The sequence below is a fragment of the Mytilus trossulus genome, chromosome 2, assembly GCF_036588685.1.
Source record: "Mytilus trossulus isolate FHL-02 chromosome 2, PNRI_Mtr1.1.1.hap1, whole genome shotgun sequence".
NCBI lineage: Eukaryota > Metazoa > Mollusca > Bivalvia > Mytilida > Mytilidae > Mytilus > Mytilus trossulus.
The window spans coordinates 19,949,964-19,965,449 of NC_086374.1; the positions used below are offsets into that span (position 1 = coordinate 19,949,964).

General features: G+C 32.9%; 1 protein-coding gene across 1 annotated transcript; it reads right to left on the minus strand.

Annotated features, from left to right (window-relative positions):
* Positions 1 to 3,298: 3,298 nt before the first annotated feature.
* LOC134706702 (ATP-dependent DNA helicase DDX11-like) lies at positions 3,299 to 14,278 on the minus strand. The gene is made up of 4 exons (XM_063565880.1): positions 14,100 to 14,278; positions 10,882 to 11,979; positions 10,052 to 10,304; positions 3,299 to 4,756 (listed from the first exon to the last, which is right to left on the minus strand). Exons 1-4 carry the CDS (start codon positions 14,170 to 14,172, stop codon positions 3,316 to 3,318), a joined length of 2,865 nt encoding a protein of 954 aa, XP_063421950.1. The 5' UTR covers positions 14,173 to 14,278; the 3' UTR covers positions 3,299 to 3,315.
* Positions 14,279 to 15,486: the final 1,208 nt, after the last annotated feature.

Sequence of the window (15,486 nt, forward strand, 5' to 3'; positions counted from 1 at the left end):
TATTTTTTTTACTTTTACGCAAGGAAATTTCACTCACATCAAATTCAACCTGAAATGCGAAGTCAGTTCCAAATAATAATATATAATAAATTGGTCAACACATTAAAGGTGGAAGCAAGTGTTGCTTGTTTCTGGATCCTTATTGTGAATGTGTTTATAATTTATACTTGTATTTACCATAATAAAAATATTGTTTACACTAAAGTGGAACATCGGTTTACCAGAAGTCTGAAGTTGACTCTTTCAATATTTATCAACATAGTAACAAACAACCTTTGATACCATATCATCTTTCCAACTTTGTAAAAGAAACGTTGGCCTCTTATCCTCACTAAAAATTCGGCACTTTATACATCGGTCATCCAAATATACAAGAAGAGATTTAAAAAAAAAAGCATGTAAATCATAGCCTGATAGGTGGATCCAGCCCTTTCGTGGGGGATTATGCGGTATGGGATTTGATCATTGTTGAAGGCTGTACAGTGACCTATAGTTTTTAATTCCGGTGTTATTTAGTCTCTAGTAGAGAGTTGTCTCATTACAATCATATCACATCTAATTTTTTTTATATTCACATCTTACGATCATTTTATACACCAAATATAGTGGACAATAGCACATGAGACAAAGATCAAACAAAACTTATCTTTGACAAATGAACCATTAAAATGAGATCAAGTTCATATGACCCCTGCTAAACAGACATATACATCTTGCAATCATACACCACATATATGTGACCTATTGCTTATAGTATGATAAATATACCATACTGAAAACACAAAATCTTGTCCAATGAACCACCAAATTGAGGTCAAGGTAAAATGAAACCTACAAGTCGGAACCCTACCTGACAGATGTTACATGGAACTTATACAAAATATAGTTATCCTACAACTCTAAATAATATATTATGTGAGTATTTCATTTGACTAAACAAAGTATTTTATTTTTTATTTTCAAGCAGTCACTAAACCATGAAAATTAGATCAAGGACAATGGACATTCAGATAAGTTCAACAGAAGTAAACTTCAGGACATGAGATATACAAACTGTGAAACATCCAGGTCTTCTACCTTCTAAAATATATAGCTTTAAACAAATAGCTTTAACATGGTGTAATATCTTTTCTTGAATTCACATGCTAGACCAACAAATCTTTTTTTTTCACCTGTGCTTATATCAGCAAAAAAGCTTACTAGTATGTATATAAAGGATTTGGACAGGGAGTCTCACTATAAAAAATCCTTATTTGAAGCAGACAAAATTGAATAATTCATCTTAATTAGTTAAGAGATGAGTAAAGATGCTGAGCAGTAAGGTATGAAATCAGAATGAAATTTAAACAAAAATTTGTAAGAAACTAAGTGATTAATGCGTTAAAGAATTATTTTCTTTTGTAACATAATCCAAGAATGATGTGAAACAATCCTGAAATATCTCCATTCTTGAATAGAGGAATCACTTCTGCCAATTTCCAATCATTCAGAAATATTTTTGAGAGCTAATGGTCACACAGTATACATGAGGGAAATGCAATTTAATACAAAACCTATTGATTAATGTGTTTACAATTATTATTCTCTTGCACCTTGATAACTAGATATCATTGAGATGGGAGCCATCTCTGTGGGCCCCGCTGTCAATAACGTGGGGTAAATAAGTTGTATGGATAATCTGATATGAAGCATTATTTGAAGTTATTACATAGTCTCACGTGTGATTTTAATCTAAGATTTTAAGTTAAAACTGATAAATATTCTCAATTTACTTTCATAGTATAATAGTGATATGACTGCATGATGTGAACTCATTGTTGACTACTCTAAGGTGACTTCTGAATATATGGATTGATGTTTGAACAATATGTTTAAAGGTGCTGCCCAATTGATATTTGTCACATATTTTTAGAATTATGCCTTCAATATATTATGATCCACCAAGTATAAAGTATGAAATATTAACGGTTCTCGAGAGGTAGAGCAGACACAATTTGTTAAGAACAACGAACGGATGGACAGACCGACGGACTGACCTTTGACCTAGGATGCATACATTATGACACATTCTCTGGTGTTGGTTAATATATATGTGAAGTTGAAAATGTTTGTCAGGTATAAAGTATGAAATAATAACAGCTGTCCTCTCAAAATGTAGTGTGGATCAAATTTGTTAGCGATGAACAGACCAACAGACAGACAGACCTTTGACCTAGGAAGTGGTCCATACATCATGACACACCCTCTGGTGTTGGTTAAAATGGATGTCAAGTATAATATTTGAAATCATAACGGTTCTCAAGATATAGAGCTACACAATCTTCACAACAGGACACAGGGTTGTCAACTGAAACCAAAGTTTTTTTGACGTTGACCTTTGACCTAGGAAGTTGTACATACATCATGACATGCCCTCTGGTGGTGGCTTAAATGGATGTCAAGTATAAACTTTGAAATCATAACGGTTATCTAGATATGGAGCGGACACGATCTTCACCACAGGACACAGGGTTGTCAACTGAAACCAAAGTTTTTGACCTTGACCTTTGACCTAGGAAGTTGTACATACATCATGACACACCCTCTGGTGGTGGTTAATATACATGTAAAGTATTAAGTATAAAATCATAACGGTTATCTAGATATGGAGCGGACTAGATCGTCACCAAAGAACACAGGGTTGTCAACTGAAACCAAAGTTTTTGACCTTGACCTTTGACCTAGGAAGTTGTACATTACATACATCATGACACACCCTTTGGTGGTGGTTAATATACATGTAAAGTATAAAGTATGAAATCATAATGGTTCTCTAGATATGGAGCGGACAAGAAAGTGTTACGGACGGACTGATCACTATAGGGCAACCCGCCTTTTAGGCGGGGCCCTTATTAATACAAGAAAGAATAGATGTATAACTACTCTGTTATTTGAGGGCATTGACTTATCTCTTATTTTTGAAAATGAAATGAAAAAGTCTTCAGTTGGCTATATGGATTTTGCAGAACGCAAACGCTTAAACTTTTTCAATCATCTACAGCACATTAACTGAACCAAATTCTTACAAATTGTAAGTCTGAAGATGAATAAAATATAAAATTAGCTTTAAGAGAATCCTTGTATAACATATTAATATTTGTTATTCTTGATTCTGTTTACTTAATAGTCGTGAATAGTTTGTTTCTAAAATCAAAGATCAATTTTATTATTGCTTAGTTTGGTCTGTTTGATGTTGAGATGAGATGAAATGTTCGATGTTTTATAAAATAATAAATGCAATTGGAGTCAACCAGTGAAATGTAAGGTAAAACTTTATTAAACTTTATGTTTTGCAAAAAATCTGGATACACTGCTAACTACCTGTCCATATTTCTCTGCTTTAAATAAACATTTACTAATCCAATCTGGTAACTTTGATGATACATTTCCTCGGCTGTAACGTTTATCAAGCAACCAAATAACTGCGTAGTCTCCTTTGTGGCGTATAGCTCTTCCAATAGATTGGTTGACAGCTTTCATGCAGATATTCTCATAGTGAACTTGGCCTGGTTGTCTACCTAGAGAATCGCGTTCATAGTTTGCATTTAAATAGGACATTTTTTCTTGGAGTTCAGGAGATTTAATGTTTGGATAGGGCAGTCCAACCATAATGATCATTCGACCAAGATCGTCTGAGAAATTTATACCCTCACTCATTTTCCCTCCAACAACACAAAACAGAATGGCGCCCGTCTGACTTCCAGCAGAAGACAAGACATTTTTCTGTACACATTTTGTATATTCATCCAAGACTTTATCTACAAACCCTGCTCGCTTGGGTTCTTGAAATATTCTCTTCTTTTTTCCAATCTGTATAAGAGTTCCTGATCTTTCCCAATGAGTGTAAACAAGACGTTGATAATCATATGATGGAAAGAAGCAGACAATACCACCAGGCACAATCTGACAAGCATTTACCAAAGCATTCCCAAGCTCTGTCAGAAGTTTGGGGTTTTCCCTTGATTGAAAGGTAAAGTCTAGTGGCATTCCTGATGGTCCAGCTTCTACAGAAAAAGCTTTCAAATTTTCTTCAGGAATTACATGACCACAGGAATATTCCATTATTCTGGAGGGAGTAACTCCAGCAGAATGGAACAGTTGATGTTTAAATTCCTCAATAGGTTGCATTGTACCACCTGCTACTATTACAGATTTAACATTCTTTACAATGTCAGTAAAATGTACAGCAGGATTTAACAGCAAGAATTTCATACTAGACTGACTAACCAATGGCTGCTTATTAACAACAATCCTTCCATCTTTATCTGCATTGGTCAAAGCATCCAGGAACCCTTCAATATGCATTAAGGGCGACCTCAGAACAGTTTCTTCCTGTTGTTTTGGTAAATTTAAAGGTACATCAGATGGTTTCTGTTCCACTTGAGTGATCTCCTTTAAAAAATTGCTCACTCCCGATTTTTTCTCTTCTTTCTTTATTGGTATTTCATTGTCTTGGTACTTTTCAGCAAAGCCATTCAACTTTTTAGAAATCATGCTAACCTTACAATAAACAAGGATTTTAAACAAGTTCATATTGTCAAGTTGACTGTGATCTAGGAATGTATTCACTGTTATTAATTTTGTTTCAACAGTTTTTGTAGTTTGTTGTTCACCAGGAATACCAGTTTTACCATCAATACACTTCACAAGACAGGACAGAATATATAATATCTGCTTTATATACAGTAAGTTCTTTGCTTTCAGTCTGGATCGATACCTGGAAAATAATAGTGAGCCAAATAAATAAATCACCCATTGAGTACTTTCAACATAGAAATAGAATTATTGATGGTTTATTCTTCAAAATCTACCAGTGTAAATGTCTTAAAACATTGATAGTCACATCACATAAAACTAGAGGCTCTCAAGAGCATGTGTCGCTCACCTGACTCTACTTGGGTTTTTGAAATCATATCAAAAAGATAAAAATCATAACAGATACTTAAAGATTGATTGAGGCCAAATTTGGTTTGGTATTTATTTATAAATCCTGGTGGCCATCTTGAACAAAAAATCAGCTACAAAGTAGAAACATTTCATCAGCACCTCATAAGGAACATTTATGACATGTTTAGTTTCATTCCAAGCAGTGGTTCTCTAAAGGAAGACATGTGTATGTATTTCCCATAGGGTCCTGTTAAACTAAATCCCTTGCTTGTGGCCATCTTGAATAATGGATCAGCTACAAAGTTACAACACTTGGTCAACACCTCATAAGAAACAATCATGCTATGTTTGGGTTCATTCCATTCAGTGGTTCTCTAAAAGAAGACATTTGTATTTATTTCCCATATGGTCCCATGTTAAACTAAGTTACTAAGTCCTGCTGGTGGCCACCCTTGTTGATGGATCGGCTACAAAGTAACAACAAGTGCTCAGCACCCATGCCATGTTTGGTTCCATTCCATTTGTTGGTTCTCTAGAAGAAGTTCAAAATGAAAAAGTTTGATGAGAATAGCTCACTTGGCCTTTGGCCAGGTGAGCTTTAAAGATGCAAGTTAGCATTTAGAGAACAATGACATCTTTAAATTCTAGTCAATTTAAAAACAAGTTGGATTTTGCACTTGCAAGGTATACTACCAGGTTATTATTAATTCATTTGGAAAGAAAGATTCATGTTTTATACTAAAATGTCATATGTAATTATGTAATAAACAGCATATTAAACTAAGATATTTGGAAATTTTCATTATTTTACATCGAGGAGTTATTTCCCCATTCAAACCTGACACTTAGTTGTTAAAAATATTGTTGGTAAACATGAAAAATAAAGAGTACAAATAAATACATGAAAAAAATAAAGAGTACAAATAAATACATGAAAAAAATAAAGAGTACAAATAAATACATGATAAATTGTTGATTAATGATAAAAATGATTTCTACATCTTTTCTCTGTAGATCAACAAACTTGAGGATACTTGTTAAGATATGCATTGCAGTTAACCAAAAAGTGATTCCTCTTAAAATACCCATAATTGTATGGTATATTTCTCAACATTACATGCATGTATACCTAAGTCAGTTGACAGAACTTATAGTGGTCCCTGAAGCTCAGAATTGGCTGCATGTCCATTGAATTTGGTATGGAGAAAAAGTCCATTTATATATTTCCATTGCAGCTCTGTTGAACAGTTGATTGTGAGAATTAATTATTTACAATAAATAAGCTGCAAAAAGTTTAATAAAATAACTGGAAAAAAATATCCAAATTAGGCCACACCAATTTGATTCCTTGTTCGACGGACCCGCCCGCACTTATTTTTTCAAAACAGATTTTTTTAATTTTTATTATATTCCCGCTTCCCGCATCCGGAAATGAAATCGTGTCCATTTCCCGCACCGTTTTTTTGTAAATATTAGGTAGCAATACACAGTTAGGAGTTTAGTTTTGCATGTTGGTCCCTGTGGATTTTTCAAATAGGAAAGTTATTGTGTAATAAAATTAATTTTTAGACAGATGAGTGCTAATTTAGCCTTCAAAGATGGTTTATAAGACCATCAAGATTATTTTTTACATGTTTTTTGGGTTGTTTTCTGTTTGACAAGCTGTATTTTCATAGCTAGACCGGCCATCAGTCCAGAAATTAATGTACTGTTTACAAACACTCTTTTTCTACACGAAGTTTTTGACGCAATTTTACAAAAAAATGAGATGAAAGACATATGATTTTCATTGGATTTGCTGAACGATATATGTACACATTTTCAGAAAAGGTATTACTTCAAACGATTGAAATTCTACTTTTAGCCAAATTTTGGGGAAATATGTGACATTTCCCCCCCCCTTTTTGCAATATTTTATAACAAATAAATGCAGATTGTTGCCATGGATACACCAAAAAGAAATTATATTTTAGCATTTTATATACTGGATATAAAATCTATGGAAGATTCCGATTACATACATATGCCCATATATGACACAAACAGTAAGCTTGATATTGCAAGAAAGCAATGAAAAGTGGATGGTAAAATTCATAAGGGCAAATTTTAGTATTTTTTCCTAACTGTTTATTGCTACCTTATATAACGATCTCAACATTTGTTTTTTAAAAGCACAGTCTAGCCTTTATATAACGATTTTAAACCTATCAGCACCCCACAACACTGTAAATATCTGCGAGAATATTTGTTTCAGCATGAAACCAATTAATTCTAAGCGGGAGTGCTCCGATATAAATAGAAATACCAGTACAGAACAAAACGTTGGTTTCTTTCCCCCGAACTTATATTCCCTATAAAATAAATGTTCGTTGTTAAAATAAAGTACAACGAACTTCTGAAGGAATTGCCTTCAACTGCAATTATAATGTATGTTGACGGTCATACCCGCTGCAGGTTTGTGCACCTGTCCTGGTTGATTCAGAGACCTGTCGTTCAGCAGTTATCGTTTGTTGATGTGGTTCATTGGTATTTTCCCGTTAGGAAATATAATTTAGATCGTTGGTTTTCCTGTTCGAATTGTGTACAATACTAAGTTGTGGTCCCTTATAGCTTGCTGGTTGGTCTTGATCAAAGCACTGTGTAAAAGGCCGTATGTTTGTTATTATCAGGTTGGGACCAACCCTCCCTCAGACAAGGGCCTTGAAGGGGTCATTTTACCATGTTTACTGTTCAGTCTGTTGTAGAAAAGAAAATAGAAATATTAAGGATTTGTACAGTGCTACTATACAAAACCTTTGACAACTTAGAATTTTTTACTCAAAAAGAGGAGAAATACATTATATTTTAAACAACTTTTCTAAAAGAGGGATGGGTCCACTTATTTTGAATAATATTATACTGTTAAAGTAAACATGGTAAATGTGTTAACATGGTTAAAGTCCTGAAATATTACAAAATTCTTGGACGTGGATTGACCATTTAATACCAAATATTATAGTTCTTTGGGAAAATATAAGCCCTATTGTCCTTATAATAAAGTGTTTTTACAAAAAAAAAATATTATAACTTTAATATTTTGACCCCTCATAAAAGGGATATTCATAACATTAAGGGGTTGTTCTCAACCTGATTATGACTTGGAGGGAGAATTGTCTCATTGTCAGTCACACATACATAGACCAGATTTAATTATTCAATCATTTCTTGTTGAACAGGGAAAAAATACTTCATAAATTAAAGAAATGTCAAGGTAAAAGTGATAAATCAAGTTTCAATATAGTCAAAACCTACTATTTTATGTTTACAAAAAAAAATTATAATCGCTCGCCTTTACTTTTTAAGCTTCGCCTCAAAAATTTGCAAATTAAATATTTTTTTATTAAAATTTTCAAATCGCTCGCTCGCCCCAATTTTTGGAGTGCAAAAATCTGTAGAACAAGAAATTAAATTGGTGTGGCCTTAGCTCTATGTAAAATATTCCACCATAATAATTTCTCAAGGAGATTTCCTACTCTCTGCAGGCTTGAGAAAATGACACCTAGGACATTTATATTAAATAAAAATGTGTAAGGGTTCCACGGAACCCAGTGTCTCGCATACTTTTGCTGTTAATCACACACTCAACAAAAATGATGAAAGAAATCAACAAGAGTGCACAAACTGAAATGTCTCGCCTTCTTTACTAATCATTGATAGTATGTTGATAGTCCTAAGTATAAAGCTTTATTAAAAACTGTCACATAAACTTAACATTGACCAAGATAACTAAACAAAGACCAATGAACCATGAAAATGAGTTGAAGGTCAGATGAACCATGCCAGGCAGACATGTACAGCTAACAATGCTTCCATACAACAAATACAGTTGACCTATTACTTATAGTTTCAGAAAAATAGACCAAAACACAAAAACTTAACACTGAGCAATGAACCGTGAAAATAAGGTTGAGGTCAAAATAAAGCCTGGGCAACTGACATATAGATCATAAAATATTTCTATACACCAAATATAGTTGACCTATGGCATATAGTATTAGATAAAAAGACCAAAACTCAAAAACTTAACTTTGACCACTCTCAACCATGAAAATGAGGTCAAGGTCAGATGACATCTTCACGCTAGACATGTACACCTTACAATCATTCCATACAACAAATATAGTAGATCTATTGCATAAAGCATGAGAAAAACAGACCAAAACACAAAAACTTAACTATAACAACTGAACCATGAAAATGAGGTCAAGGTCAAATGACACCTGCCAGTTGGACATGTACACCCTACTTTCCTTCCATACACCGAATATACTAGCCCTATTGCTTATAGTATCTGAGATATGGACTTGACCACCAAAACTTAACCTTGTTCACTGATCCATGAAATGAGGTCGAGGTCAAGTGAAAACTGTCTGACGGGCATGAGGACCTTGCGAGGTAGGCACATACCAAATATAATTATCCTATTACTTATAAGAGAGAATTCAACATTACAAAAAATCTGAACTTTTTTTTCAAGTGGTCACTGAACCATGAAAATGAGGTCAAGGATATTTGACATGTGACTGATGGAAACTTCGTAACATGAGGCATCTTTATACAAAGTATGAAGCATCCAGGTCTTCCACCTTCTAAAATATAAAGCTTTTAAAAAGTTAGCTAACGCCGCCACTGCCAGATCACTATCCCTATGTCGAGCTTTCTGCAACAAAAGTTGCAGGCTCGTCAATAAAAATGCTCCTCTCTATACTATGTTTTGATTGTCAGAAGCTTCTGTCCATGTTTGGTAAAAATCCAGGTTAGTTTAAGGATCATAAAAATGTTTTAAAAACTTTAACTGAAGACTTTATGTAATTTTAACTGGAAGAAAAACTAAGTCCATTTTTAAGTAAAATACAGAAAAATTGGAATTTTATTTTTACAAAATTTTATTCTGGATACTATCTTATGATCATAAACAAGCTTCTGTCAATGTTTGGTACACATCCAGGATAGTTCAAGAAAGATATTAAAATTTCAAAAACTTTAACCAGAGTGAATATTTGTGGACGCTGCTGCTGGCGACAGAATGTAGGATCACTATGTCTTGCTTTTTCGACTAAAGTTGAAGGCTCAACAAAAAACATACCTGTTTTCATACTGGGTAAGTTGAGAAAATGCTCTTAGTAATTGTGACCCTGTGACCTCTACACTGTGAATATTATTAATAGTTTCTAGAAGGTTGTGAGCTTCGTCTATAATGACAATGTTTCCGTCCAGTTTAATACCACATGCTTCCCTGGTAGATTTATGTAGTAAGGTATTGTAAGGTAACACCACTAACTCAGCTAAAGGTATAGCATATCTTGTACTATAGTATGGACAGGCTTTTGCTTGCTTTCCTGAAGAAGAAAAATATATATATTGACCTTTTTACATTCACATTTTAGGTTTTATTGGATCTTTTATATTGAAATCATTATCATTAAACCATCAAACCTAACAAAGAAACCCCACAAACAAATCAGTCAAAAATTTCATTTCATTTATTCTCTCATAGTTGTGCTGAGTGATAACTTTCAGTAAGAACTGCTTCTATTAACTACAAAATGTTAAATCAAAATAAAGGTTTCCAAGGCACAATAACATAAACTCCATAAATAATTTTAAATGTATACATGAAATATCATTATTCAAACTTAAAATTTAATTCATGTCATGCATGTATATCTAGTTATTACTGTCAAACACTGTAAATTAACAAATTCAAATTATGTACATGATGTAGAACATTGAATGTACCGGTAAATGTAAATTTGTTTTATTGTATCTCTGTTTAACATTCAAACAAAAATATTTAGTCCAATAGGGGTTCATTGTATCATACTTTAAATGTAATTCAATGCTTCAACCTATCATATCTCAAGCTTTAATGAGAACTGTTAACTAAAACAATATAGAGGTGCTTTCCTACATTACCTGCTGTAACTATTTGTTCCATATCCATGGCCTCCAGTAAAAGTTTGTTTTTAAAATCAGACATTGGTTCCTGTCTGTAGTATGGACATGATACTCCTCCCTTTTTCTTCTTTTTGGCAGCAGCTTCTCCTGAAGGTTCTCGTGGTGTGGATTTTTTTTTCTGTAGGTCTAAACACACTTCATTCATCATACTTAAAGCCTTCAATCGTGTTACAGCTGGGTTGATACATAAATTTTGTCTTGACCCAAGGGAAACAACTCTAATGTCATCCCCATATGGACTTTTTATTACCTCCCTTACAAACTGTGATAGCTGTGAATGAGTCCTACTGCAGAAATATATTTTAGTTACATGCTCTTCTGGTTCATCAACACTGTTATCTTCCAAATCGTTTTCTCTGTCACTATCATAATCAACAATCAGTTCTTCATCATTACACCCCTCAGTTAATTTATAAGACTGGTTCTCGGTTTCATCAACTTCTTTTTGGTAGGCTATTTGTATATCTTTTGATGCAGTTTTGATCAAACTGTCAAATTCGTCCTCTAAAATAGTTCGTTTTCTTTTAATAACCTTTGCTTTTAAATCAGACTTCAGATCCTTAACTTTTAATTCATGTTTTCTTAAAACCTCTTGCTCTTCTATTACTTTTTTCAGGTCCTCTTCTTTTTCTTTTTTGTGTTTAAATTCAGAAATCCAATCAAACTCATCCCCATCAGTTTTCTTGGCTGTTATTTTCATTTCTAATTCCTCAAGTCTTTTTAATTCTGCTTTCTGTTTTTCTTGAAAATCTCTCAGCCATTTTAATGCACCACATATTAAACTGAGAGATTTGCCTGTTCCTGTAGGACTTTCAAAGATTCCAATTTTCCCCAATTCAATACATTCATAAAGTCTAGACATAAAATCTTCCTGGATATCATATGGTTCAAATGGAAAGGGAAATTTTGAAGGAACATTTACTTTGCCTTCAGAAGTTGATACTGCTGTTTGGCTTTTAGTTGACCCGCAAGCTGCAATAGTAGAGAAATTGGTTTGAACTTTTTTGTAGGAACTTTCATGTTGTCTCTCTGTAGAATTTGATATTTTCAACTCATCTGAAAAAAGGAGAGAAATGAACTGTCAGAACTGTATACAGTTATGTCACAATAAACTATCTTAAAATTTCTTAAAACATGCTTTAGATACATGTGTTTAAGGGCTAAAAGATGGTTTTAAATTTTGGTTTTGATAAGTCCATTCATAGAAATAATTTCAAGTTTACAAAAAGATATTAACTACTATCTACACTAAAAAGAAAAAAAATATTGTAAATACAACAACATGGTTGACTTGTGGTCCTGAATCTGTCAGAATTACCTTTGGGTAAAATTTGAGACATAAATTATGTTTAATATCTAACCCAAGTTGAAAAATGTCTATTAACAGAGAGTTACTAAGAGTAAGACCCAGAAATATTTATCAAGGAAATATATATTTTATTTTAGAATTGAACGCTTCTTTTTGTAAATTCATTGGGGTGTAAAAGTATTGACCAAGGTACATTCTAAAAATGTGTGCACACTGAATGCTTTTACAACCCTATGGTGTTACAAAAAGAAGCATTTACTACTTATAATTTTTTTTTTAGCTAGGATCATGAAATCACGATTTTTGTCAAGTTTTTATTTAATTTACCTGTGCACTTTATTGTGTACATAATAAAATTGATTAAGGAATAAAGCAGGATTGCAGAGTAGCCAATCAGAATTTCGTATTATAATGAAACATACATGTTAATGAAAAAAAAAATTAAGTAAATAAGTTGAAACTAAGCTATAAGCAATCAGATCAATGAAACGGACATTTGAAAGACATCATGGCCAAAAGAAAATACAAACTATTCGACAAAACATTACACAGAAAACTTAAAATCATAAAAAAAACAAAAAACATCTTAAACAGGTGTAGTCAGTTGCTCTGGACATGCTGGATGTCCATGGGTAAACATGTTCATCTTCAATCAAGCATGTACATTTCACACGGGATAAATAAAAAAGAGATATCTCACAATGTTTTATTTTGAAAGTCTACAAGATATAGAAGGTTTTACTGCAAGTGCCACAAAAAACTTCCATTACAATGTGGTCAAGGTAAGATAAATCTTGTGATACTGACATTTTCACTTTACAATTACTCAATACACCAAATATGATTGACATATTGCTAATGGTAAATGTATTTGAAAAACAGACCTAAGCACAAAAACTTAACATTGACCAATGAACAATGAAAATGAGGGCAATGTAAGATTATACTTGACAGAAAGTTATGTAGTTGTACACCTTACCATCATTCCATACACCAAATATAGTTGACCTATTAAGGTCAAGGAACAGTAAATGGGCTATGTCGCAGATTTTGCTAAAAATTTGCATACAACCTTGGCTCGTTGAACTACAACTGAAAATCGAAAAAATAATACATTTATCTCTTTTATTATCTGAAAAATTGCAGATTGATTTCTTTTAATATGGGTGAATATTTGTATAGAAAGCACATAAAATCAGGGAAACACCTTTTAAATTTTGTCTTAAAATCTCCAAATCTTTAATTCCACTCCATAGATTTTTCTTAAAAAACTATATATTGTTGACACATAAATTTTTGTTTTAATGATATAATATAATCATAGGGTCACCAACTTTGTTTTTTGTCTAATAATCAATTTGTTACCTTGTTGGTAGTGATCGGTAGTGAAAAACATAAAAAATCAACGTTTTACGGCCTGCAACGCAATAATGTTACAATTATTTCGACGCTTTGTTGGATTTTTTCACAAAGAACGCAACTTTAAATGAAGTATAACGTACAAACGAAGTCAGTGACCCTATCTTTATTTTGCATCATTATATCGAAAATTTATGTATCAACAACATATAGTTTTTTAAGAAAAATCTATGGAGTAGAATTAGAGATTTGGCGATTTTAAGACAAATTTTAGAAGGAAGGGTTTTCGCAGATTTTATGTGCTTTCTATACATACCCATCCATATATATACAGATCTATTGATAATGATGCTCAGAACTTGAGAAGGGGTGTGGTTATAATTCAGTCGTTTGGCAGTTAAACATGCTGTTATTATTGTTTTTTTTTTATATGGTCGGGTTGTTGTCACTTTGACACATTTCCCATTTCCATTCTCAATTTTATGATAAATGTGGAATTATTTTGTACCAGTACATGTTCTTGTTTCTGTTAGCGGAACAGACATTAATAAATCATCGACATCGTCGTCAAAGTCATCCATGACCACTGACTCAGAAGTAGTCACATTACTGAACCGGTATTACTGTAAACTTATAAATATTTTACTACTTTCACTTCTTAAATTTGGCGCCATTTAAATTTGGTTATCTCCCATGTGCTCCTGATCATGATCCAAAATAACTAATTACCAACAGTAAAGTTAAAGTAATAATGTACAGTAACTTTCCCATTTATCTAAAAATTTACAAAAAAAATCTAAGACCAAGAGTTAAGATATCACTTTGCAATTAAAAAAACATCCTTGAGTTGATAAAGATAATTTCCCATAAATTTCTTCACTCAAAGAGTTTTCAACAACAGACAAATTCCATACAATGTGAAGCTTTTTATTTCCAAGCCTTTTTTATGTTACATTCTAAAAAAATGTATAATTATTTGCAGTCATCTAAAAATGTCAAGGTTTGCTTGAAGACGAGTTACTGCTAACAATGTGCTAAATCCTAGATAATAAAATACACTAAACTATTTTTTTAAAGTTACGAATCGATCTACCTTTTTAACTCAGTCAGTGAAAGGTGCCCACAGTCAACTACACTAAACCTGCTGATACAAAAGTATGGTCACTTTATTCAAAATATAAGTAAATGTCTCATCTGCTTTACTTTCATGATTGAATTTGTATTGAAAGTTTTACCAAAAAAAAGAAATCACATACAATTATCATTGAGGCTCCCCCAGGGTCAAAAATGACCTACAACATCTGGGCTTTTTAGAGGCGACTTCCGACCTGAGGGCCTTCTAAAAAGACCTGCGACCTGTAAAATTTGGAAAAAAACGACCTCCAACCTACTTCCCTCCTCAGTGTTGGGGGAAAAACGACTTCAGAACCTGTACATTTCCTGTAAATATGACCTCTCGACGAATTTAAAAGCAACCTTGCGACCAGAGGGGGGTACCCTGTGGGAGCCTCATCATTATCAATAGTGCATGAAAATGTTATCAAGATTAGACAAACCATGCTAACCAATTATTTACACCTTACAATCATTCCCTTCATCAAATACAAAGGATTAATTTCGTAATACATGAAGTACCTGAGAAACAGACAAAACCACAACCACTTAGGCAGAAACCATTTGATTTTCGGGGGGGGGTCTATGAATTTTTTCTTGACAAACTTTTTTCCCACCATTTGCGATAGACACTCTATTTTTGGCGACAAGTTGAAAACATTTTTTTCTTTCAATTTTTAATAGCATTACATATAGTGGCAGCTGAGGGTGAAACAAACATTTTTTTTTTTCTCAGGGTAAAAAATTAATTATTTTTTTATGCAAAAACTGGAAACAAACTT

Bases quoted from the DNA above. Each gene is read 5' to 3' on its own strand.
- LOC134706702 (XM_063565880.1), bottom strand. From the start codon at position 14,172: ATGGATGACTTTGACGACGATGTCGATGATTTATTAATGTCTGTTCCG. The intron at 11,980-14,099 runs GTACAAAATAAT...TCCTTTTTTCAG, and splicing joins AGAAACAAGAACATGTACTG to ATGAGTTGAAAATATCAAAT. The intron at 4,757-10,051 runs GTATGTTTTTTG...ATTATTTTCCAG, and splicing joins CTTACCCAGTATGAAAACAG to GTATCGATCCAGACTGAAAG.